Below are 27,551 nucleotides of genomic sequence, written 5' to 3' on the forward strand. Positions count from 1 at the left end.
GTGTCCAAAAACAAGCTACAAATGGACAGTACCAAAACAAATGATCTAATGATTATGTCTCTTCGCAGCAAAATCTGCAGAGCTAGGAAGATTGTATCCCCCATATAAATAACATTATATTGGTAGCAATAATTTAAATTGAAAAATTCTAAGTTTTGAATCTGGCGTCGTTTTGCATATCAATTCATAAACACTATGTCATTGAATCGGTACGTCAAAAATCTCTTCCCAACTATTTTGCAATCTATATGGGACGGCTGTCAATCCTTTGGTCCTTAAATGAAACTGGTATACTTTTTTATTTATCACAATTTTCTTTAACCAATTATATTATTTAATGCAAGGCTGACAGACAAGTTCCTTACCTTTTCCCCCTTCTATTTTCCTTTTCCATTTTTGTGGTAATGCTGCAATTATTTGGTTGTAATTTTGGGTAGAGCAGACATTTCCATATGTTTTTGTTAGCTGCATGTGCGACATAACTCCACCAGTCCTACCGATGATATATAGATGAAGAAGATTATACCGTTTTAAAACATTTTGTCAAAAAAAAAGTTTTTTTATCAATTAGTATATTTGAGTTTAACCACAATATTTGTTGCATTATTTGTTCTGTCATTTCTGGAGGATTAAATTGAAATTGCAACCACATTTCTATGGCTTGTTTTAGAAATAGTGATATTTTGGAGATTATTTCCTTTTCAAATAGCATTCTCTCAACCAGCTTCACCTGGAATGCTTTTCCAACAATCTTGAAGGAGTTCCCACATATGCTGAGCACTTGTTGGCTGCTTTTCCTTCACTCTGTGGTCCGACTCATCCCAAACCATCTCAATTTGGTTGAGGTCGGGGGATTGTGGAGGCCAGGTCATCTGATGCAGCACTCCATCACTCTCCTTCTTGGTAAAATTGTTCTAGATCTTCTGTATACAACTGATTGGCTCAAACGCATTAAGAAGGAAAGAAATTCCACAAATTAACTTTTGAGAAGGCACACCTGTTAATTGAAATGTATTCCAGGTGACTACCTCATGAAGCTGGTTGCGAGAATTTTAATTTTACCATTATTTAACTAGGCAAGTGAGTTAAGAACAAATTCTTATTTAGAATGATGGCCTACACCAGCCAAACCCGGATGACGCAGGGCAAATTGTGCGCCGCCCTATGGGACTCCCAATCACAGCCGGTTGTGATACAGCCTGGAATCGAACCAGGGGGTCTGTAGTGACGCCTCAAGCACTGAGATGCAGTGCCTTAGACCGCTGCGCCACTGGGGAGCCCAAGAGTGTGCAAAGCTGTCATCAAGGCAAAGAGTGGCTATTTGTAGAATCTCAAATATAAAATATATTTTGATTTGTTTAACACTTTTTTGCTTAGTACATGATTCCATATGTGTTATTTCATAGTTTTGATGTCTTCACTATTATTCTACAATGTAGAAAATAGTAAAACTTTTGACCAGTAGTGTACAACAGCACTCTACTTACCATGTGTATGGTAGCTTCTACAGTGTTATTGAAGTTCAAGTACCGTACCTGGAAACAATTCTGTTTATTAATGCAGGTTGCAAATGCACTTATTTTAAAATTAATTCTGTCGCAAATATTGAACGTTTAATAAGAGGAAGTGTTACATTTGTTTACATACTGTATATGTATTTGCACTATGTTCAAAAGCACTTTATTGATCTAATAAATGTGAGACTTTAAGAAATTCTATGTTTTGAGTCATACTTAGGTGTTTGTAAACCAACCTAATATTTTGTTTAGCAGGAAATTGATTCTATTACATGTTACCAATTGAAGTAACACAGTTGGGTTCTTCCAATCCAGGGATTTGCTTTCATCCAAGTAGATTATTTTGGTTGGAATTGAATAGTACACTGCTCCAAAAAATAAAGGGAACACTAAAATAACACATCCTAGATCTGAATGAATGAAATAATTTTATTAAATACTTTTTTCTTTACATAGTTGAATGTGCTGACAACAAAATCACACAAAAATTATCAATGGAAATCAAATTTATCAACCCATGGAGGTCTGGATTTGGAGTCACCCTCAAAATTAAAGTGGAAAACCACACTACAGGCTGATCCAACTTTGATGTAATGTCCTTAAAACAAGTCAAAATGAGGCTCAGTAGTGTGTGTGGCCTCCACGTGCCTGTATGACCTCCCTACAACGCCTGGGCATATTCCTGATGAGGTGACGGATGGTCTCCTGAGGGATCTCCTCCCAGACCTGGACTAAAGCATCCGCCAACTCCTGGACAGTCTGTGGTGCAACGTGGCGTTGGTGGATGGAGCGAGACATGATGTCCCAGATGTGCTCAATTGGATTCAGGTCTGGGGAACGGGCGGGCCAATCCATAGCATCAATGCCTTCCTCTTGCAGGAACTGCTGACACACTCCAGCCACATGAGGTCTAGCATTGTCTTGCATTAGGAGGAACCTAGGGCCAACCGCACCAGCATATGGTCTCACAAGGGGTCTGAGGATCTCATCTCGGTACCTAATGGCAGTCAGGCTACCTCTGGCGAGCACATGGAGGGCTGAGCGGCCCCCCAAAGAAATGCCACCCCACACCATGACTGACCCACCGCCAAACCGGTCATGCTGGAGGATGTTGCAGGCAGCAGAACGTTCTCCACGGCGCCTCCAGACTCTGTCACGTCTGTCACGTGCTCAGTGTGAACCTGCTTTCATCTGTGAAGAGCACAGGTTGCCAGTGGCGAATTTGCCAATCTTGGTGTTCTCTGGCAAATTCCAAACGTCCTGCACGGTGTTGGGCTGTAAGCACAACCTCCACCTGTGGACGTCGGGCCCTCATACCACCCTCATGGAGTCTGTTTCTGACCGTTTGAGCAGACACATGCACATTTGTGGCCTGCTGGAGGTCATTTCTGGCAGTGCTCCTCCTGCTCCTCCTTGCACAAAGGCGTAGGTAGCGGTCCTGCTGCTGGGTTGTTGCCCTCCTACGGCCTCCTCCACGTCTCCTGATGTACTGGCCTGTCTCCTGGTAGCGCATCCATGCTCTGGACACTACGCTGACAGACACATCAAACCTTCTTGCCACAGCTCGCATTGATGTGCCATCCTGGATGAGCTGCACTACCTGAGCCACTTGTGTGGGTTGTAGACTCCGTCTCATGCTACCACTAGAGTGAAAGCACCGCCAGCATTCAAAAGTGACCAAAACATCAGCCAGGAAGCATAGGAACTGAGAAGTGGTCTGTGGTCACCACCTGCAGAACCACTTCTTTATTGGGGGTGTCTTGCTAATTGCCTATAATTTCCACCTGTTGTCTATTCCATTTGCACAACAGCATGTGAAATGTATTGTCAATCAGTGTTGCTTCCTAAGTGGACAGTTTGATTTCACAGAAGTGTGATTGACTTGGAGTTACATTGTGTTGTTTAAGTGTTCCCTTAATTTTTTTGAGCAGTGTATTTTAGTTTTTGGTAAAGTCAATAATCAAGTTTTTTTAATATGTAAATGTAAGTTGAGTTACAGAATAATTAGGTTGCACTGAGGTAAATTATTGACTTCATTGTAATCAAATGATACAAGTTTACCTAATAATTTACATCAATCCAAAGTATATATTTGTCTTGAAAAAACTAAACTTCATATTTTTGTCGTGATAAGGCCACGCAGAGGGCCATAGATAATTACAGACACCTGTGATAATCTGAAGAACCCAAAAGGGCCACTAGATGTCTTGTGATAGATTACATTAAATCCTTGAAAGACACCAAAATTCTGGTAGTTTAGTCGTAAACTTGGAAGGTTTCCAGTAATATACCCTCCCTTTGAAACTCTAATAATGAGTATTAGTAATTAAAAATGTGATTAGTCAGTTCCACATAGGATTTCACATACAAATAATACATATTTTCATACATATTTATCATGACAAGACAGCTAAATGGGCCGAGACACTGAATACACAGTAGATTGAAAGGTGGGGGGAAAGTTTCCTGTTTTGATTATGTAAATTTGATAATAGATATATGAAAAATGCAAGTAATGGATTAAATGCATCCATTTTCTTCACAGGATTAAGAAAATGACTTAAGCATCTGGTTGAATGTCAAAAGTAATCTTTCATCGACTTCAAGCAAAACCTTCAAAAGTAACTTGTCTCAGTAACTTGGCTCCTCCTGAATATAAAACACATCAAGGGGCTCTGTGAGCTAAAATATAAACAGATGGCCTATTTATTAGCTTTTCATGTAAATCTTCCCAAACAGGGCTTGAAGGTCATTCTGACTGGCTTCAGAAGAAAGAGGTCAATGGAAAATAAATGCCACTGCGTGTGTCTGTGTTAGAGGACTTCACGGGTCCAACAGACCCGAAATTCAGAGATCCGACCTGTGACCCGAGCGGGTCTGGGTCCTAAATTTGGACTTTTGTCTCGGCTCTGGGTCGGTTTACGATATATTTTCCACGGTCTCGGGTATGTGCAATTAAATTGACCCGATTGGACCTGTCCTCTGATCATTTACTGTTTGTTTGATGAGAACTGTGCAAGCTTGTTATCTATTTCAGCCAATTGCAACTCTACTAAAATGTATAGGTCATGTCCAGCTGAAACTGGTTCCAGCTGCTGCTGCTGAGGAGAGAGAAAGAGAGTGAGAGAGAGTAAAAGGAGTCTTGGCCTAGGATACTGTTGATTGCGATGACTGATTTATTTTTCATTGAAGTAAAACTAAAGTTAGAGGAGAATGTCCTCGGTAACAAGTTTTAATATTGTAGTGGACAAAGATGAGAAGAACGTTGGCGCAGCCAAATGGATTCAGGTTTTATGCAATTTTCTACCTTTCATTTATTTATTTTCGTATTTATTATCAATTGTTTAGTAATTAATAACAATTATTATTTATATAGGCCTGTTGTAAAATAAATAGCATTTGCTACTTACTGTAATTTGTTGGGTAGGCTTACTTTGTTGGTAGTATTTGCAATATAAGCCTGTTCAAAACGTTTTTGAAGATTTCATTCTGTTGAGCCATTTGCGTTCGCCACATTAAGTTCCAGCTGTAATGTCGTGTATGCTGCAATACTCACACTCAAACCATGAAAAGGAAAAACCAAAGAGGGAAAGATGCTAAACTTAATTTAATGCCGCAATATAATAACCTGTTCGTATTTTCCCTATAAACAACAACTTTACTTACTTTTGATATTACCCTAATAAAGTTAAGCAATTTTTGTGAAGGTTTGGTGTAGTATTTGTGAAGGTTTGGTGAAAATTTGGTGTAGTATTTGTGAAGGTTTGGTGAAGTTTTGGTGTAGAACTTCTAACAATATAATGCTTATATTTATAAAAAATATTCTTAAAGGAAATTAACAAATTTGCCTCGTTCTGTACGCCTATATCTGTATAGCAGTAGTAGCCTATCTGACAAGTATAAAGAAATGCATGTAGATGTCGGGAACATGGCGCTGGCATATCTCTATCTTTCACTCGGTCTCTCTAGGGCTAGGCCTAAGCTTGTCTCCCTTAATATTTATTTTTTTAAATATTATTATCATACAGTGGACACCTAGGCCTATTGGCCTATATGCATGCAATGCCCTGATGCATTTAGCGCTCAAATATCCGACAGCTAAACCGTGACGTAGACAATTATTGTTTTAGGAAAGTAAAAACCAATAAAATAATAGACTATAAAGTTTTGAATTTTCTACACATTGAAACACAACAAATCGTTTTTAAGGACACGTAACTGTGAATAATTTGGCTTGTTTGTTGATGGCACTGGCAGAGCCCAGTCGGAGGTTTTTTTCTCTCTCTCTTTCTACTCTCCGATCTGAACGGGTCTCTCGGATCCGAACCAGCACAGGTCTGTTTGGGTCGGTTTTCCACTGTCCTTTTCAGAACGGGTCTGACTGTCTTCGGGTCCATTCGGAACGGGTCTCCCGTTCTATTTTATTTTTTTATGCATATCAGGACGGGTGGGGAAAGCCACGGATCCATTTCGGAACGGGTCCAACGTGTGTGCACGTGTTTGTGTTTTTTTAGTTTTGTCTTTTAGTTTTTAGTGTTATTCTTTCGTTTTTTTATCCTCTTATGTTTGTTGTGTAGTAATTTTTTTTGATTTATGAGAGAACATAACAGAAAAAAACACTCCATCTACATGCAGTGAACATGTTTCGTGTTTGCGGTAGGGTACAAGCCAACTGCACTGCAGCTACGAGTGCACTACTCTGTGACATCCTAAGATAATGTGACACACGCTGCATGTTAGACCTGTTTGTGCATATGGTACGGGAGTCAACCCTGTCCCCTCGCCTCTCCTGTCCTATCCTCTCAGTCACACGTACCTGGTGTCAACCCTCTCTCCTCCCCTCCTCTCTCCTCTCCTCCCCTCCCCACTTACCTGGTGTAAACCCTGTCCTCTCCCTTCTCCTCCCCTCCCCACTTACCTGGTGTAAACCCTGTCCTCTCCCTTCTCCTCCCCTCCCCACTTACCTGGTGTAACCCCTGTCCTCTCCCTTCTCCTCCCCTCCCCACTTACCTGGTGTAAACCCTGTCCTCTCCCTTCTCCACTCCTCCCCTCCCCATTTACCTGGTGTCAGCCTCCTCTCCTCCCCTTGTACCTGGTCCTCTCCTCTCCCCTCCCTCCCCTCCCCTCCCCTCCCCTCCACGTACCTGGTGTCAGCCTCCTCTCCTCTCCTCTCCCTTCCCCTCCCCTCCTCTCCACGTACCTGGTGTCAGCAGGATGACTGAGGTGACGATCAGGGAGCAGATGACCAGAATGACAAGCAGGGCGATCGCAATACCCTTCCAGTTCCTCTGAGGAGGGTTACTCCCCACCAGCTCCTGGTCACAGAAAACAGACAGAAGGAAACACAAGGTCAGAGAGAGAGAGGAATGAAAAATAGGAAAGGAGAGTGAACAAGAGAAAGAAATGAGAAGGGGTTAAAGGAGAGAGAAAATAATGGAGTGATACTGTCTGTTAGTATAAAGAGTAGGGGGAGGGGGAGAAAAGGACAGGGAGTGAGAGAGAACAATGAAAAGAGAAATGGAAGGAGTGGGAAAGAAAGGTAGAGAACGCAAATGGATGGGTCTGTCAAGGACGAGTGTGAACTACAGAAACAGCACCATGAATTCTTAAGGAGAATCGCCACAAGCAAAAGGCAAGAGGAGGAGTGGAGGAGGGGGATTCTTAATGAGGCAAGGCGTCAGCAGCCATCACTGGCAAACGAATGTGACAGATAAAAATTGAGCTTTGGATCATTGGTGACTTTGGTAGGGGAACGGCGCCAAGAGGCTTTTTGCTAGAAAAATGATTTCAAATTAGGTGTGTTTTAAGAGAAAACTTGAAACAAATGAAGTTACATGGTAGGTTTAGTATTGTTTTAAGTGCAAAATTAAATTGAAAAGTAATAAGTATCAATATTGAATTTGATAAATGGTCTCTGCAGGGTATGGAGTGAATTGAATGAGAAGAGGGTTTTCAGCCTTTACTTTTTTGACCCAAAAGACTATACAACCCATATTATTGAGGATTTGGTGAAGAAATGTATTGCTGCAGCAGCAGCCACAACGTGTCCCCACTCTCTGAGGGTGTCTCAGGGGCAGTCAAAAAACACATTTCCATTTCACACCTCACATATAAGCACCCCCTATTTTACCTTGGAACAGCAGCAACAACAACAACAACAACATGGCCTACATCAACCCCACCTGTCAAAAATCAGATACAAAGATGAAAGAAAGTTGGACATTTCTACAGTTCAAGTCCAGCAAACAGAACAAACAGAACACCCAAGCTAGCAGTAATTCTTTGAAAAGGACATTCAACGCCTAAAACATAAAAATATCTGGATTAATAACTTTTTTATTTGTTTACAGTGGGGGTGAGGGGAGGGATAAACAGACCTGAGCAGATGGTGTGTAGAGAGTACCTGGCTAAGGTACTCCTGAGTGGCGCAGTGGTCTAAGGCACTGCATCGCAGTGCTAACTGTGCCACTAGAGATCCTGGTTCGAATCCAGGCTCTGTCGCAGCCGGCCGCGACCGGGAGACTCATGGGTGGCGCACAATTGGCCCAGGGTAGGGGAGGGAATGGCCGGCAGGGATGTAGCTCAGTTGATAGAGCATGGTGTTTGTAACGCCAGGGTTGTGGGTTCGATTTCCATGGGGGGCCAGTATATAAAAATAATATATGTATTCACTAACTGTAAGTTGCTCTGGATAAGAGCGTCTGCTAAATGACTAAAATGTAAATGTTAATTAAGAGAAACTGCACACACACACACACACAGGCTCTAATGGAATAGAGTGGTCTGGTCTACGAGGAAAGCATTTTAGTGACCTCCTTCGCTCAATTGAATGGAGCAGCAGACATCATTAGATAAGAGCAGCGGGGGCTTTTTACCACACCGTCCATTACACACACTCATTAAAACCAACAACCTGTTTTCCCACAATCCCTGGCGGTTCTCCATTGAAACGGGGGTGCTTTCGCAGGGGTCACTGCCGAGGGCTGGTCACGGCAGGCGGGAGGAGAGTTAGTGGACTGCAACATAGACAACAACACCCCAAACAGAGCCAGACACATCCCTTATCAATACGTTTATACAAATGGTGTAGCCTACTAGGGAATAATTTGCCTGGCAATCCTGCAAAATAACAATAATCATGTGCTATATAGTCCAAGATGTTTGGTTGGGTGAGTGTCATGCAGGGAGAACACAAACAACTGAGGCTCAGTGAGGCTCTTTTAAACAATAACATCGGCTACTTAGTGCCAGTATGGGAGGACAAACATCACTCTCTTTTGGAGTGTCCACAACAGATTAGGGATTTTACATAATGCCCAATATAATAGACCTGCACTCATGGTAACACCTACACAGTAGCACTCAATTGTAACTCACCAGGGTGCACACACACACACACACACACACACACACACACACACACACACACACACACACACACACACACACTGTATTGTACACAGCCAGTGGGAAGTCACAGATGACTAACCAAACACATCAATATACAAAATGCAAGCGGGGCTACGATGCTCTGAAGCTGCAAGACAATTTTTGATGTTTTTAATCATGATCATGACTGCTGCGTGGAGTCAGTCCTCTAGTACAATGTTTCCATAGATATGCTCTCTCGTGGAAGTAGTCCACAAGTTTTTTGTAAAAACGTTGAAATCTGTTGCTGATTGGTAGAACCTGATTTAACTTGCAAATATATTTCTCAAGCGCATCACTTTTGCATGCTTGAGTCGACATGTGACTGTCATTAGGTTTAATTGTGTTTCGGTGCAAAGCGATAACACAGCCAAAACAGAGTCACATTTTTAATTGCTTGAAGATATTGATCAGCAAGGTTATCTGAAAGAATAAACATATTTCCATGTTCATCTCTGATTAGTAGTAAGTGCTTTTTATCATATTAATACGTGTATAGCATTCATGCAATCTAATAAACATCCAATAAGAAATAGGTGAAAGGAATACATACTCCAAAATCATGTGCATTAATATGGAGTTGGTCCCCCCCTTGTTACTATAACAGCCTCCACTCTTCTGGGAAGGCTTTCCACTAGATGTTGGAACATTGCTGCGGGGACTTGCTTCCATTCAGCAAGCATTAGTGAGGTTGGGCACTGATGTTGGGCGATTAGGCCTGGCTCGCAGTCGGCGTTCCAATTCATCCCAAAGGTGTTCGATGGGGTTGAGGTCAGGGCTCTGTGCAGGCCAATCGTCTAGAATGTCATTGTATGCTGTAGCGTTAAGATTTCCCTTCACTGGAACTAAGGGGCCTAGCCCGAACCATGAAAAACAGCCTCAGACCATTATTCCTTCTCCACCAAACTTTACAGTTGGCACTATGCATTGGGGCAGGTAGCGTTCTCCTGGCATCTGCCAAACCCAGATTTGTCAGTCAGACTGCCAGATGGTGGAGCGTGATTCATCACTTAAGAGAACACGTTTCCACTGCTCCAGAGTCCAATGGCGGCGAGCTTTCCACCACTCCAGCCGACGCCTTGCATTGTGCATGGTGATCCCGACAAACAGTTCTTGTGCTGACGTTGCTTCCAGAGGTAGTTTGGAACTCGGTAATGAGTGTTGCAACTGAGGACAGACGATTTTTACGCGCTACAGCACTCAGCGGTTCCGTTCTGTGAGCTTGTGTGGCCTACCACGTCGCGGCTGAGCCGTTGTTGCTTCTAGACGTTTCCACTTCACAATAACAGCACTTACAATTGACCGGGGCAGCTCTAGCAGGGCAGAAATTTGACGAACTGACTTGTTGGAAAGGTGGCATCCTATGACGGTGCCATGTTGAAAGTCACTGAGCTCTTCAGTAAGGCCATTCTACTGCCAATGTTTGTCTATGGAGATTAAAGGCTGTGTGCTCGATTTTATACACCTGTCAGTAACGGGTGTTGCTGAAATAGCCGAATCCACTCATTTGAAAGGGTGTCCACATACTTTTGGTCTTGTAGTGTATCATCACAGCATTAGTTAACTATGATCAAGGGACATCACTGACATGCTGTAGGCCTAGGCTAATTAATATGCAAGGTGCGTTATAATTTTGAGGAGAGAGTGCGTGAGCTTCACAGAAACCACTACCTCCATATGAATCTAAAATCTCCAGTGGAACAGCTGTAAGATACTCTGATTCTTCCCAGCCTATAGACAATATCAGTTCATCTCATGTAACCTAGTTCCTAACCCTAACCTAAGCCAAACCAGAACTACTGTGACTGGAATGCCTTTGCAAAGAAACAAATGCCAGAGTGGATGCAATAAACCAAAAATACACCAATGCAATTTTCATGTCTTATTGTCCTTGTGTCACACGTCACAGATTTGTTCATGCAAACGAACACACCAATTTCTTTATACATTCAACGTAATTTACACTCAATGGAATTCACACTTCACAGTCACCGCCTCAGGCTTTGTGATCTCAAAGCATCAAAGAAAGACATAACTTGACTAGCTCAGTCTATTTCCCCATCTATCTGTGGGAGAGGAGGGGCTCAATTTATTCCTGTTTCACTCCTGTGTTTCTGAAAACGATGTTCAAAGGTATCTGGGAGGCAGGTCGCAAATGCTTGGCAATACCCTGTGGAACAGCCTGGGAGGGCCCAGAAAATGATTTTGTGAAGATAAGCTGTGTCGTCCATCTCAAAGAGCATGTAATTTGGTGCCAATTTTCAATTTAGTTGGAAAATAAGATCCTACATTCATTCTAAGGCTGGAATTTGATAAAATAGCAGTCGTTTCGAGCCAGCCTTTCAGTCACCTCCAGGAGAAAAATCCAATTTTCAGTCCATTTGCTCGATCCCTTCATTCTCCTGTTCATCGTTTAGCATGTGGACCTCATCAGAGGGCTCCCATGAATAGAAACATTATCCTGAACCTTTTAGCCCCTGAAGGGTTGTCTTTTATGCTAGCTCCGCTACAGAACAGGCATACTGAAGTTCAAAACAGAAATAGCAGTAACACATCTAAAGCTCTATATAGATAGTCAGCTTGTACATAAATCACCCACATGAAAATGATTTGCTCAAATTGAATGGTTTCCTGTTTCTTACTGTCACCCATCAAAGTATTTTCAACAAGATCGTCATCTAATGAATTAAAATGTTTCTTAAGAAAGGCTTCCAACTATACAGTGCATTGGGAAAGTATTCATACCCCTTCCCTTTTTCCACATTTTGTTACGTTCCAGCCTTATTCTTAAATCAATTAAATAAATACAAATCCTCATCAATCTACACACAATACCCCATAATGACAAAGCAAAAACAGGTTTTTAGAATTTTTAGCAACTTTATATATATATTTTTTAACAAAAATAACTAATTTACATAAGTATTCAGAACCTTTGCTATGAGACCCGAAATTCAGCTCAGGTGCATTCTGTTTCCATTGATCATCATTGAGATGTTTCTACAACTTGATTGGAGTTCACCTGTGGTAAATTCAATTGATTGGACATGATTTGGAAAGGCACACACCTGTCTATATAACGTCCCACAGTTGACAGTGCATGTCAGAGCAAAAACCAAGCCATGAGGTCGAAGGAATTGTCCATAGAGCTCCGAGACAGGATTGTGTGGAGGCACAGACCTGGCAAAGGGTACCAAAAAATGTCTGCAGTATTGAAGGTCCCCAAGAACACAGTGGCCTCCATCATTCTTAAATGGAAGAAGTTTGGAACCACCAAGACTCTTCATAGAGCTGGCCGCCCGGCCAAACTGAGCAATCTGGGGAGAAGGGCCCCGATGGTCACTCTGACAGAGCTCCAGAGTTCCTCTGTGGAGATGGGAGAACCTTCCAGAAGGACAAACATCTCTCCAGCACTCCACCAATCAGGCCTTTATGGTAGAGTGTCCAGACGAAAGCCACTCCTCAGTAAAAGGCACATTACAGCCTGCTTGGAGTTTGCCAAAGGGCACCTAAAGGACTCTCAGACCATGAGAAACAAGATTCTTTGCTCTGATGAAACCAAGATTGAACTTTTTGGCCTGAATGCCAAGCATTATGTCTGGAGGAAACCTCGCACCATCCCTACGGTGTAGCATGGTGGTGGCAGCATCATACTGTGGGGATGTTTTTCAGTGGCAGGGACTGGGAAACTAGTCAGGATCGAGGGAAAGATGAACTGAGCAAAGTACAAAGATATCCTTGATGAAAACCTGCTCCAGAGCAGGTTTTCAGACTGGGGCGAAGGTTCACCATCCAACAGGACAACAACCCTAAGCACACAGCCAAGACAACGCAGGAGTGGCTTCGGAACAAGTCTCTGAATGTCCTTGAGTGGCCCAGCCAGAGCCCGGACTTGAACCCGATCTAATATCTCTGGAGATACCTGAAAATAGCTGTTCAGCGACGCTCCCCATCCAACCTGACAGAGCTTGAGAGGATCTGCAGAGAAGAATGGGAGAAACTCCCTAAATACAGGTGTGCCAAGCTTGTAGCGTCATACCCAACAAGACTCGAGGCTGTAATCGCTGTCAAAGGTGCTTCAACAAATTACTGAGTAAAGGGTCTGAATACTTATGTAAATTCAGTCTTAAAAACATAATTTTTTTGCTAAAACAAAAATAAAACAGTTTTTGCTTTGTCATTATGGGGTATTGTGTGTAGATTGATGAGGAGAAAATAACAATTTAATCCATGTTATAATAAGGCTGTAACGTAACAAAATGTGGAAAAAGTCAAGGGCTCTGAATACTTTCCGAATGCACTGTAATTCTGCCATTTCCAGTATGGAAAGATTCTTATATGTAGAAAATCTATTACGCTGATTTCAATAACTGCTGTCTGAAAAGGTTTGCCATTAAGGATTGCAAAATATTGCGGTCCCCTTCGAGGGTGATAAATGGAGCCTTTGGCTTCGATTTCTCTGAATATGACGATCCATAGATGTGTCTCATTAGGTGGGCGCAGCCAGCACAAAGAGTATTAAGCCCTGACCAGCCATTTTCAACGGGGCCTCTGGAACCCTCCCTTAATGATAAATCCACAGTGTCCCCTTTTTAATTAACTGGTTACCTAATCTTTTCACCAATCTCACAAACTCCGGGACTCTTGAGACATTTAGGCAAATTCCTCAGTCTCTAGAAAGGTACAAAAGGCAATAACACTGTGAGCGCCCAAGACCTTGTGAGCTCCCTGAGCACGGCGGCTAACCTTCCTCTGTGATCTGAAATTACGATAATGATTAGCACAATTATCTGGGCGCCCGTCTGCACTGGGTTAATGAGGAGGTGATTAGAGGTGGCAGAGGTGACTGTGGCGAGTAGAGAGGAGACGAGTCGACTCTGTTCTTGACAGAAGGTTAAGTAAACAAACAATTATAGGCTGTGAAGAAATCAATGCAAGGACATGGGAGCAAACAAAGCTGTGTAGACCTGAATGCAGACCTGAATGCAGACCTGAATGCAGACCTGAATGTAGACCTGAATGTAGACCTGAATGTAGATCTGAATGCAGTCCGTATAGAAAGGCAACTAACTTCTTTAGAAGCTTCAAAAAGGATACTGTAGTGATCTCCCTCAGCAGTGAGTGGTTTGACAGCGCCGGAGAAGATGGCTGCCGTTTTACAGCCCTCTAACCAATTGTACTATTATGTGTGTTTTTCCGCGTTATTTGTAATTTATTTTGTACATAATGTTTCTGCCATCGTCTCTTATAACCAAAAAGAGCTTCTGGATATCAGGACAGCGATTACTCACCTCGTATTGGACGAAGATTTTTTCTTCAACGAGGCGGCCGCGAAGGATATCATACAGACACCCGACAAGGCCCAAATCCCCGTCATTCGCGTGAGGAAGAGACGGAGATATCGTGGACGGAGATCGGGGTGCCTTGTAAGGATCCGACGGCGAGCGAGTAAACTGCCTCTTCCATCAATCCTATTAGCCAACGTTCAATCTTTTGAAAATAAAGTGGACGACTTAAGATTACGGTTATCCTACCAACGGGACATTAAAAACTGTAATATATTATGTTTCACCGAGTCGTGGCTGAACGAAGACAATGATAACATTCAGCTAGCAGGCTATACGCTACATCGGCAGGACAGAACGGCGGACTCCGATAAGACAAGGGGTGGCGGTCTGTGTATATTTGTAAACAACAGCTGGTGCACAAAATCAAATACTAAGGAAGTCTCGAGGTTTTGCTCGCCTGAGGTAGAGTATCTTATGATAAGCTGTAGACCACACTATTTACCAAGAGAGTTTTCATCTATATTTTTCATAGCTGTCTATTTACCACCACAAACCAATGCTGGCATTAAGATTGCACTGAATGAGTTGTACAAGGCCATTAATCAACAGGAAAACGCTCATCCAGATGCAGCGCTCCTAGTGGCCGGGGACTTTAATGCAGGGAAACTTAAATCCGTTCTACCTAATTTCTACCAGCATGTTAAATGTGCAACCAGAGGGAAAAAAACTCTAGACCACCTTTACTCCACACACAGAGACGCATACAAAGCTCTCCCTCGCCCTCCATTTGGCAAATCTGACCATAACTCTATCCTCCTGATTCCTGCTTATAAGCAAAAACTAAAGCAGGAAGCACCAGTGACTCGGTTAATAAAAAAGTAGTCAGATGACGCAGATGCAAAGCTACAGGACTGTTTTGCTAGCACAGACTGGAACATGTTCCGGGATTCTTCAGACAGCATTGAGGAGTACACCACATCAGTCACTGGCTTCATCAATAAGTGCATCGATGATGTCGTCCCCACAGTGACCGTACGTACATACCCCAACCAGAAGCCATGGATTACAGGAAACATCCGCACTGAGCTAAAGGGTAGAGCTGCCGCTTTCAAGGAACGGGACTCTAACCCAGACGCTTATAAGAAATCCCGCTATGACCTCCGACGAACCATCAAACAGGCAAAGAGTCAATACAGGTCTAAGATTGAATCGTACTACACTGGCTCTGACGCTCGTCGGATGTGGCAGGGCTTGAAAACTATTACAGACTACAAAGGGAAGCACAGCCACGAGCTGCCCAGTGACACAAGCCTACCAGACGAAGCTAAACCACTTCTATGCTCGCTTCGAGGCAAGCAACACTGAAGCATGCATGAGAGCACCAGCTGTTCCGGATGACTATGTGATCACGCTCTCCGTAGCCGATGTGAGTAAGACTTTTAAGCAGGTCAACATTCACAAGGCCGCAGGGCCAGACGGATTACCAGGACGTGTACTCCGAGCATGTGCTGACCAACTGGCAAGTGTCTTCACTGACATTTTCAACATGTCCCTGACTGAGTCTGTAATACCAACATGTTTCAAGCAGACCACCATAGTCCCCGTGCCCAAGGACTCTAAGATAACCTGCCTAAATGACTACCGACCCGTAGCACTGACGTCTGTAGCCATGAAGTGCTTTGAAATGCTGGTCATGGCTCACATCAACAGCATTATCCCAGAAACCCTAGACCCACTCCAATTTGCATACCGCCCCAACAGATCCACAGATGATGCAATCTCTATTGCACTCCACACTGCCCTTTCCCACCTGGACAAGAGGAACACCTACGTGAGAATGCTATTCATTGACTACAGCTCAGCATTCAACACCATAGTGCCCTCTAAGCTCATCACTAAGCTACGGATCCTGGGACTAAACACCTCCCTCTGCAACTGGATCCTGGACTTCCTGACGGGCCGCCCCCAGGTGGTAAGGGTAGGTAACAACACATCTGCCACACTGATCCTCAACACGGGGGCCCCTCAGGGGTGCGTGCTCAGTCCCCTCCTGTACTCTCTGTTCACCCATGACTGCATGGCCAGGCACGACCCCAACACCATCATTAAGTTTGCCGACGACACAACAGTGGTAGGCCTGATCACCGACAACGATGAGACAGCCTATAGGGAGGAGGTCAGAGATCTGGCCGTGTGGTGCCAGGACAACAACCTCTCCCTCAACGTGACCAAGACAAAGGAGATGATTGTGGACTACAGGAAAAAAAAGAGGACTGAGCACGCCCCCATTCTCATCGACGGGACTGTAGTGGAACAGGTTGAGAGCTTCAAGTTCCTTGGTGTCCACATCACCAACGAACTATCATGGTCCAAACACACCAAGACAGTCGTGAAGAGGGCACGACAAAGCCTATTCCCCCTCAGGAGACTGAAAAGATTTGGCATGGGTCCTCAGATCCTCAAAAAAATTCTACAGCTGCACCATCGAGAGCATCCTGACTGGTTGCATCACCGCCTGGTATGGCAACTGCTTGGCCTCCGACCGCAAGGCACTACAGAGGGTAGTGCGTACGGCCCAGTACATCACTGGGGCAAAGCTTCCTGCCATCCAGGACCTCTATACCAGGCGGTGTCAGAGGAAGGCCCTCAAAATTGTCAAAGACTCCAGCCACCCTAGTCATAGACTGTTCTCTCTGCTACCGCACGGCAAGCGGTACCGGAGTGCCAAGTCTAGGTCCAAAAGACTTCTCAACAGCTTCTACCCCCAAGCTATAAGACTCCTGAACAGCTAATCATGGCTACCCGGACTATTTGCACTGCCCCCCCACCCCATCCTTTTTACGCTGCTGCTACTCTGTTAAGTATTTATGCATAGTCACTTTAACTCTACCCACATGTACATATTACCTCAACTACCTCAACTAGCCGGTGCCCCCGCACATTGACTCTGCAACGGTACCCCCCTGTATATATAGCCTCCCTACTGTCACTTTATTTTACTTCTGCTCTTTTTTTCTCAACACTTTTTTTTGTTGTTGTTGTTTTATTTTTACTTTTTTTGTTTAAAATAAATGCACTGTTGGTTAAGGGCTGTAAGTAAGCATTTCACTGTAATGTCTGCACCTGTTGTATTCGGCGCATGTGACCAATAAAATTTGATTTGATTTGATTTGATTTGCTCTCAAACTGAAGTCTATCTTCATTCAGGGGAGTTTTGGCCTTGTAATGGAAGAAAAAGTACAACTTTTCATAGAAAATAAAGTTGGACTGGGATCCTGTCATCAGAACAGGCCCTACATTTTTAATCTTTAATTTACTTTTATTCATCCAGGTGAGTCAATTAAGAAAAAAATCGTATTTACAATGACGGCCTAAAGCCTGGGCTGTGGGTGGAATAAAGTTGCCTCCCTGAAACGCAACAGTGGGGCCTGGGGTCTGAGCCTTTCTGCCTGTGGTGCTATGACTTCTGGGGAGCTGCCTCAGCCTCACTGCCTCTCCTGGGTGGGTAAGGACACCCCCCCCCCCCCACACACACACACACTTTTCAAAATGTCCCTGGTTTTGAGGTAATCCTGGTTGGAAGATTCCTGGAATTATGAGAGAATAAGCAGGAAATTCAGAATTCCTTCAACCAGGATTTCTAGATAACAAGCAAATTTATATAAAGTTAGCGGAATTTTGAAAATCCTACCTAGGAGTGGTGTGTGTGTGTGTTTGTGCGTGCTCTCTCCTGCATGATTACATGGGCATTTTATTTCCGCACCAAGAAAACCAAATCATCCTAAAGCATGCATTTCAATTCTCAGATGGAATAATGAGGAAACTCATAATGAAAGCTCAAAGAACGCATGGAAATAGCTGTTATGTAGACCATCTCTGGCTGGTGGGCATGGAGAAGCTGTCGGAGAGAGAGGACTACAGGAACCCTATTGAGAGAGACATTCTACAAATAGATCTTCTTGGGATTACACAGTATGTCAAAGGAGAGAGAGATCAGGCGCTAGAAGCTATCCAAGACCTTTTGTACCATCAGAGGAATCCCAAACAAATAAAACACTAGCGCAAGATAGTCAGCATGCTTCAAAGTTACAGTGTAACCAAACGGCTAAGCAAACCCAGGACATCAGCTTTCGTTCATCATCAAAATGTTTTGCCAAAACTGTGGCAAACCCAAAGTACACCCTCCATAATATCTACCAAGGTTATTAACTTAAAAAATGTCAGTTGGTTATGTTAATCAAGGACTTCCTCAGCCTACCAATATCTTCAAGGGTAGGTATACAGTAAGTGTGTCTTAATTGGAAACAGCATCATCGGGAAAAATGGCAGAGGACGAGAGGCTCCATGGAAGCCAGTAGTAATTATGTCAGTGGCAGGGCCTGCAGCAGTGTGGAGTCAGCTACTATTACTACTGCTGCTGCTGTAGCTTAGCATTAGCTCTGAATCAGGCCTAATTTAACGTTGCGTGATATTGCTGGTAGCAGCTGGGCAAAGTGACAATAATAATAAAACAATCTGCAGTCATCTGTAAGAGCCAGAAAACAAAGTCTGGGACCAAATAAGAAGTGAGGTACATGAAGTTGGAAGAGAGAGAAAGCAGCATTAACGGTGTTCAACAGGTTAATAGTGAAGTGTCGTAGTGGTCAGGGCAGATATATGACATCTTTGGGTATCGGCTATGATTGATGTTATGGCCGATGAAAGGCAGTATTTAAATTTGGCAAAGCAGAGTGGTGCAGTGATAATAGTGTCAGTACCATTGGCAGTGTAATACCAATACAAAGAACAGTGCTTTCTGTGTTGACCTTATAGCCACACAGCAGTTTGTCCATATCAATATTCAGGTTTTGCAGTGCCTGAGCAAGAGGAGAGGTGCAATCTGCAGTCCTCCTGGTTTCACAGCAACAGAAAGCAGCACACAGCAAGCTAGCTCATTCTCAAACAGAAAGGTGCAGTATTGAGAAATGGATTAATTGACACAGTGACCAAAATCGAACTCCTGTTGCAAATATTAGTTTAGTTAATACACTAATAATAAGGCTTGTGTCAACGTTCCCGGACCATCATTAAGTTTGCCGACTACACAACAGTGGTAGGCCTGATCACCGACAACGATGAGACAGCCTATAGGGAGGAGGTCAGAGACCTGGCCGTGTGGTGCCAGGATAACAACCTCTCTCTCAACGTGATCAAGACAAAGGAGATGATTGTGGACTACAGGAAAGAAAAGAGGACTGAGCACGCCCCCATTCTCATCGACGGGGCTGTAGTGGAACAGGTTGAGAGCTTCAAGTTCCTTGGTGTCCACATCACCAACAAACTATCATGGTCCAAACACACTCACAGTCGCGAAGAGGGCTCGACAAAGCCTATCCCCCTCAGGAGACTGAAAAGATTTGGCATGGGTCCTCAGATCCTCAAAAAGTTCTACAGCTGCACCCTCCAGAGCATGACTGGTTGCATCACCGCCTGGTATGGCAACTGCTCGGCCACCGACCGCATGTCATTACAGAGGGTAGTGCGTAGGGCCCAGTACATCACTGGGGCCAAGCTTCCTGCCATCCAGGACCGCTATACCAGGCGGTGTCAGAGGAAGGCCCTAAAAATTGTCAAAGACTCCAGCCACCCTAGTCATAGAATGTTCTCTCTGCTACCGCACGGCAAGCGGTACCAGAGCGCCAAGTCTAGGTCCAAAAGGCTTCTTAACAGCTTCTACCCCCAAGCCATAATACTCCTGAACAGCTAATCATGGCTACCCGGACTATTTACATTGTCACCCCCACCCCACCACACCCCCTCTTTTACGCTGCTGCTACCCACATGTACATATTACCTCAATTACATCGACTAACCGGTGCCCCCGCACATTGACTCTGTACCGGTACCCCCTGTATATAGCCTCCCTACTGTTATTTTATTTTACTACTGCTCTTCAATTATTTGCTATTTTTATAAAAAAAAATTCTTAAAACTGCATTGTTGTTTAAGGGCTTGTAAGTAAGCATTTCACTGTAAGGTTGTATTCAGCGCATGTGGCAAATACAATTTGATTTGATTTGATTTGATTATTTACTGGTGTGCTGATCTTACCAGCTGCAATCTTATCTGTAAATTGAGAGTTGATAGTCGGATTAGATTATTGTGGTAATAGGGAAAGAAGAAAGTGTTTTAAAATGCCTACATAAAGGTTGGCAATAGGTTTAGCTACCTAATAATCTTCCAGCATGTTTATGGACCAAGAAAGCTGTAGATCAGCGCACGTGTGTGCATTCTCACTTCTCAAACTATGGGCAGATTTGAATCATTCAGACTTGCATCATTGTTTCATCTTTTTTCCTACCCTCACTCTCCTTGATAGATATTATACACATTTATGGCTTGGTAGCAAACGTCATCGCCATTGAGCTAGTTCTCATAATAGCAGTAAACAGCACCAAATTATATGAGCGTTGTAGAGAGATGTGAGGAGATGTGAAAGGGAGCGGAGTTACAATCTCGCTCTATCCAATCGTAGCAGTAGGATCAAGTTACAACCTACCTATTTCTTGACAGATATCTGAACTAGCCAATTGAGTTCTTTAGAATTTCATTACCAAGTATTATCATTATGTTGTTATGTAGTTATATTGATAAAAAGTCACATTTATTGTTTGATTTTAAAATGTATGCATTAATGCATACAGTGCATTTGTAAAGCTTTGCTGCACAACTATTTTCAGGTCTCTCCAGAGATGTTTGATCGGGTTCAAGTCCGGGCTCTGGCTGGGCCACTCAAGGACATTCAGAGACTTGTCCCAAAGCCACTACTGCGTTGTCTTGTCTGTGTGATTAGGGTTGTTGTCCTGTTGGAAGGTGAACCTTCGCTCCAGTCTGAGGTCCTGAGTGCTCTGTAGCAGGTTTTCATCAAGGATCTCTCTGTACGTTGCTCTGTTCATCTTTCCCTCGATCCTGACAAGTCTCCCAGTCCCTGCTGCTGAAAAACATCCCCACAGCATGATGCTGCCACCACCATGCTTCACCGTAGGGATGGTGCCAGGTTTCCTCCAGACGTGACGCTTGGCTTTCAGGCCAAAGAGTTCAATCTTGGGGTTTCATCAGACCAGGGAATCTTGTTTCACATGGTCTGAGAGTCTTTAGGTGCCAAGCGGGCTGTCATGTGCCTTTTACGGAGGAGTGGTCCGTCTGGCCAGTCTACCATAAAGGCCTGATTGGTGGAGTGCTCCAGAGATAGTTGTCCTTCTGGAAGGTTCGCCCATCTCCACAGAGGAACTCTGGAGCTCTGTCAGAGTGACCATCGGGTTCTTAGTCACCTCCCTGACCAAGACCCTTCTCCCCCGATAGCTCAGTTTGGCCGGGCGGACAGATCTAGGAAGAGTCTTGGTGGTTCCAAACTTCTTCCATTTAAGAATGATAGAGGCCACTGTGTTCTTGGGGACCTTCAATGCTGCAGACATTTTTCGGTACCCTTCCCCAGGTCTGTGCCTCCACACAATCCTGTCTCGGAGCTCTACGGGCAATTCCTTTGACCTCATGGCTTGGTTTTTGCTCAGACATGCATTGTCAACTGTGGGACGTTATAGAGACAGGTGTGTGCCTTTCCAAATCATGTCCAATCAATTGAATTTACCACAGGTGGACTCCAATCAAGTTGTAGAACATCTCAAGGATGATCAATGGAAACAGGATGAAACTGAGCGCAATTTCGAGTCTCATAGCAAAGGGTCTGAATACTTATAAAAATGTGTAAAAACCTGTATTCGCTTTGTCATTATGGGGTATTGTGTGTAGATTGATGAGGAAAAACATTTATTTAATCAATTTTAGAATAAGGCTGTAACGTAACAAAATGTGGAAAAAGTTAAGAGGTCTGAATACTTTTCCAATGCACTGTACATGTCTGTCTCTTTGTCATCAACATTTTATAATTTAATGATATTGAATATCGGCCTAATATCTCGGCCTCCTTGATCCCCAAAAATCGGTATTGGCCCAAAAGAATCCATATCGGTCATTCTCTACTGAGAACCATATGATTCTTAGAGCTTGGTGAGAGTGTGGTTGTCCTATGGTTATTTTACATACAACCTTCCCACAACATTCTGGGAATGGTGCAGGATAGTTGCGTGGCTTTGGAATATTCTCTGCACATTTATGGAACTTGACAAAATAACGTTATTTTCTTGGTAGTTCATTACTTTAACAGAACGCTTCCTAAAAGTTCAAACATGGTTACATTTAATTACATTTTTGGTAATGTTCTAGGAATGTTCTCCAACTGGTTTGACAATGGGAATGTTCTCAAATACTTCAGAGAACGTTAAGAAACAACGTTCTTCTGTGGGAATTTCAATACTTCAGAATAACATTCCTGCAGGTTTCCTCATGGTTCTATTTAAAATCATGTTCTCAGAATGTTAAGAAACAACGTTCTACTGTGGGAATTTCAGTGCTTCATCATAACGTTTTCTGCAGGTTTCTTCACAGTTCTATTTAAAGTCATGTTCTCAGAACATTAAGAAAACTCTCCATAAAATCCAAAAGAAAACATTAGTAACGTTCAAAAAACGTTTAAGAATGTTATTTAAAAACATATACATTCCGTTCTCAGCGTCAACAAAACTCTCTCTATCCTCTATCTTGTTAAGTGTGTTCAGGTGTGTTGGCTGCGTCCACTAATTGGCCACACCTGATCATAATGAGTGCTTGTTTCCTTTGAAATGGGGTCTGTTTGAATAGACTAAAATGAACAGCTTGGTATGAGTTAAAAGACATGGCATGCTAGCTCCATCCTGGTGGTGCAGTGGACTAATTCCATGGATAGAGAACAGAAGATCATGAATTCAAATCTCACTGATGCTGTGCCACAATAAAAAATAGAAAAATGTATTTGCATGATTAATGCCTAAGCAAAGGAATTTCCATGTGTCCTACCTGTGCTTGGCGTTCAAAACATTTAACTTAAGCTAGCAGTGTTATTGAAACGTGTTCTCAGAACGTTCTTTTATTGAATTCAAATACTCTATAACTTCTGTTCTCAGAACGTTAATAAAACCTCCTAGGAAAACTTTCAGGGAACCATAGTAAAATGTTCTCTGAACCTCCCTGCAACCTAAAAATTAACATTCCCAGAACAGGCGAAATGTTAACTTCCCTTCTCAGAACGTTTAAAAAACGTTCAGTTTTACCGGTCAGGAAACATATGGCTTTGTTCCCACAATGAATGGGAAACAAAAAAACGTACGTTCCCACAACTTACAAGGAACCAAATGTGCTAGCTGGGTGGTTTATTTTCCAAAATATTATTGGATTAATCTCGGGGCCATCCAAATCCTTGCATTTCTGTTTTGACTACTGCCATGTAAAAAAAAACAATTTCTCTGAGTAGTATATTCTGAGAAGAGCTTCTTTTAAAAAGACACGCTAAGCATAGCGGACGGACCATCTTTTTAAGGGTCGTCGGGGCATATCCTTGTCGTATGCCTCACAGTTAAAACCCATTCTGTAAAACAAAGTCTTGCAGACCATGGAGGACAAAAGAGAGACATGAATAAACAGTGTCTGCGCCTCCTTTCCTCTCTGCTCACAGGGGAGAAATCATCCTTGGCCTAATTATTTTTTATTTCCGCTTGGATTGTTTGATTTTGGAGTGATTCATTTCCAGTCCATTAGAGAGAGGCTCGAAGGGTGTGACAGCCAACTGACCTCTTGCTGTTTGGGTTCAGAGTAAATCAAATCTATATGAAAAGGCACAGTGCTGTTCTCTGTTACCTGCCAAAGTTAGTTACAGGAGAACTGAGTTATACACTCAGTCATGGGATAAGCCTATGCTGGATGCTCATAAAAGTTGTCCCTCCTAAAACAGGAGGCTGAACAGTTGGCAAAGGATGGAAATGAAACTTCTGAAGCGTGTGGAGGGTGGGGTGATAAAACAGATTTCAAACAATGGCAACTCTGATGTGGGACACAACAAGCTTTCAATGGTTTAGGTGCAGCTAAATGTTTAGCAGTAATCCTGCTCGACGTCAATACTACAGCTCAGAGAGTTCCTTGCCCACATCACCATGGCAACAGAGTTTGAATGGTGGGGATATACATGGTAAAATCTTCTGCGATGTTCATCTGCTTGGTGCACATGAGGTAGACGCCACGTCCATACTGATTAAAAACTTGTGTGAGATAACTATTTCACGCACATCTCATGTATAATGGATGAATAGATGTCGGTGTTCTGCTGTTGTTTGTTGGGAGTGTGAGGCTTCAAATATTTCTAGAAAAAATCCAGAACACTAAGTTCAGACATGCAAGATGGATCATAAACGTGGCTACAGTTTCATTTTGTTTCATCACACTCCATCAGTGTGTCCAGGATGGTAGAGATCCAGAAACCTTTTAAGAAGTCTCCTTCAAGGCTGTAATCATTATCTTTCCAGGATATATCAACACAAGTCCAACAAATGAGAAAATATAATTGGACGAAATTGGAAAAATTCAACTTTATATATGCAAAGTAAATATAAACTAATAGTTAAATATCTAATAGTTGAATATCTAATAGTTGAATATCTAATAGTTGAATATCTAATAGTTGAATATCTAATAGTTGAATATCTAATAGTTTAATATCTAATAGTTTAAAATCTAATAGTTTAATATCTCTGCTGCCTTTAGTGGAATTGAGACGTATGTGATCATATTCTGAATTCACTGATGTAAAGGGTTATGTGGTGTGCCACAATCAGAAGCACAAATTGCATTAAATAAAGACCATGATTTTGGGGATTTTCATGAAATTTAATCCATAGAAGGAACCTTTGGAGGAAGGATTGTTGACATGTATTTGACATTTGTAACTTAAAGCATAATTGAGAAATCATTGATTGAAGTTGGAACATTTGTGACATTTTGGCCTTAACCACTCCTCATTTAAGACTCCATAATGTTTCATCTGTAGGTACTACAAACATTGGCGTCATATGAAGCTTTACTGCTTGCTCTGTAATATGAGTTGTATTTTTATTTATATAACAATTTTCTTACATTAATTTCTGAATATTTAAAAATATTAACATGAATATTGAAAACATACCATTTTTGATTAGGCACATTTTTCAATATATTGTTGAACATATACTCTCTGCTAGTTTTAAAATAATGACACATTTTATACAGAGAAAATGGCATAGTAGGCAATGTAACCAATCACAGCCCTCCTTTTACTTGTATCATTGCACATTGAATCCATTTTCACATTCACTCTGTTGGTAATGCTTACAAATTGGATCATAACTCCAAAAATAGCAGAGATCCCACTCTGGAACTTTGATATGCCAGTAGAGTATATTTTGTTAAACAATATATTGAAAGATTAGCAATTTTCAATATTAATGTTTATATTTTTCAATATTAATATATTTATGCATTTAATAACCAAGGCTCCTGTAATGTATTATGAATGACAGACTTTGGTCACTTTGCATGTGGCCTAACTTTGAAATCCCATAGTTTTCTACTGAATATATAAATATACAGTGCCTTCAGAAAGTATTCACATCCCTTGACTTATTCAAAATGGTGTTGTTTTACAGCCTGAATTTAAAATGGATTAAAGTGAGTTTTTTTGTCACTGGCCTACACACAATACCCCATAATGTCAAAGTGGAATTATATTTTTCACATTTTTTACACATTAATTAGAAATAAAAATCTGAAATGTCTTGAGTCAATAAGTCTTCAACCCCTTTGTTATGGCAAGCCTAAATAAGTTTAGAAGTAAAAATGTGCTTAACAAGTCACATAATAAGTTGCATAGACTCACTGTGTGCAATAATAGTGTTTAATATGATTTTTGAATGACTACCTCATCTCTGTATCTCACACATACAATTATCTGTAATGTCCATCAGTCGAGCAGTGAATTTCGAACACAGATTCAACCACAAAGACCACACAGGTTTTCCAAGGCCTCGCAAAGAAGGGCACCTATTGGTAGATGGGTAAAAAAACAAAACAGACATTGAATATCCTTTTTAGCATGGTGAAAATTATTATTAATTACACTTTGGATGGTGTATCAATACACCCAGTCACTACAAAAGATACAGGCGTCCTTCCTAACTCAGTTGCCGGAGAGAAAGGAAACCGCTCAGGGATTTCAGCAATGTTGACTTTAAAACAGTTACAGAGATGAATGGCTGTGATAGAAAACTGAGGATGGATCAACAACATTGTAGTTACTCCACAATACTAACCTAATTGACAGAGTGAAAAGAAGGAAGCCTGTACAGAATAAAGCATGCATCTTGTTTGCAATAAGGCACTAAAGTAAAACTGCAAAAAATGTGGCAAAGAAACTTTATGTTCTGAATACAAAGTGTTATGTTTGGGGCAAATCCAACACAACACATCACTAAGTACAACTTTTCATATGTTCAAGCATGGTGGTGGCTGCATCATGTTATGGGTATGCTTGTCATCGGCATGAACTAGGGAGTATTAGCATAAAAAGAAACAGAACAGAGATAAACACAGGCCAAATCCAAGAGGAAAACCTGGTTCAGTCTGCTTTCCAGCAGACACTGGGAGATTAATTCACCTTTCAGCAGGACAATAACCTGAAACACAAGGCTAAATATACCTTGGAGGGGCTTACCAAGATGACATTGAATGTTCCTGAGTGGCCTAGTTACAGTTGTGACTTAAATCGGCTTGAAAATCTATGGCAAGACTTGAAAATGGCTGTGTAGTAATGATAAAAAAATTATAAATAAATAAAAATGTCAAAATATTGTACAATCCAGGTGTGCAAAGTTCCTAGGGCCTTACCTAGCAAGACTCACAGCTGTAATTGCTGCCAAAGGTGATTCTAACATGTATTGACAGCAGTGTGAATACTTATGTAAATGAGACATTTCTGTATTTCATTTTCAATAAATTTGCAAAAATTTCTAAAAGCATGTTTTCACTTGTCATTATGGGGTATTGTGTGTAGATGGGTGAGATTTTTTAAAATATTTAATCCATTTTGAATTCAGGCTGTAACACAACAAAATGTGGAATAAGTCAATGGGTATGAATACTTTCTGAAGGCAACACACACGTTTATAAAGAGTTTTCTGCCCTAGGAGTTCACAGGGTGCCTGCTGGGACAATTTAGTATTCACTCTGAGTTGAATTATTTTAAATGAGTCAGTTTGTGTGTTATGTTCTCATGGGAACCCTGGTGAAGCCAAAAGTAGTTTGTGTGTTATGTTGTCATGGGAACCCTGGTGAAGCCAAAAGTAGTTTGACAAAGGCTTTCTATCGTGCCACCTGTTGTTGT

At 42.1% G+C, this 27,551-nt stretch overlaps 1 protein-coding gene across 3 annotated transcripts in view; it reads right to left on the reverse strand.

Moving 5' to 3' along the window:
* The window catches only part of LOC121549880 (dipeptidyl aminopeptidase-like protein 6), a 335,968-nt gene that overhangs the window by 80,085 nt on the left and 228,332 nt on the right, over nt 1-27,551 (reverse strand). For all 3 annotated transcript variants that reach the window (XM_041861836.2, XM_041861838.2, XM_041861837.2), the window contains exon 2: nt 6,718-6,832. In XM_041861836.2, coding sequence (XP_041717770.1) covers nt 6,718-6,832 — 115 coding nt within the window. The remainder of the gene's footprint in view (nt 1-6,717; nt 6,833-27,551) is intronic.

Source organism: Coregonus clupeaformis, chromosome 34 (assembly GCF_020615455.1).
Source record: "Coregonus clupeaformis isolate EN_2021a chromosome 34, ASM2061545v1, whole genome shotgun sequence".
In the NCBI taxonomy this organism is placed as follows: domain Eukaryota; kingdom Metazoa; phylum Chordata; class Actinopteri; order Salmoniformes; family Salmonidae; genus Coregonus; species Coregonus clupeaformis.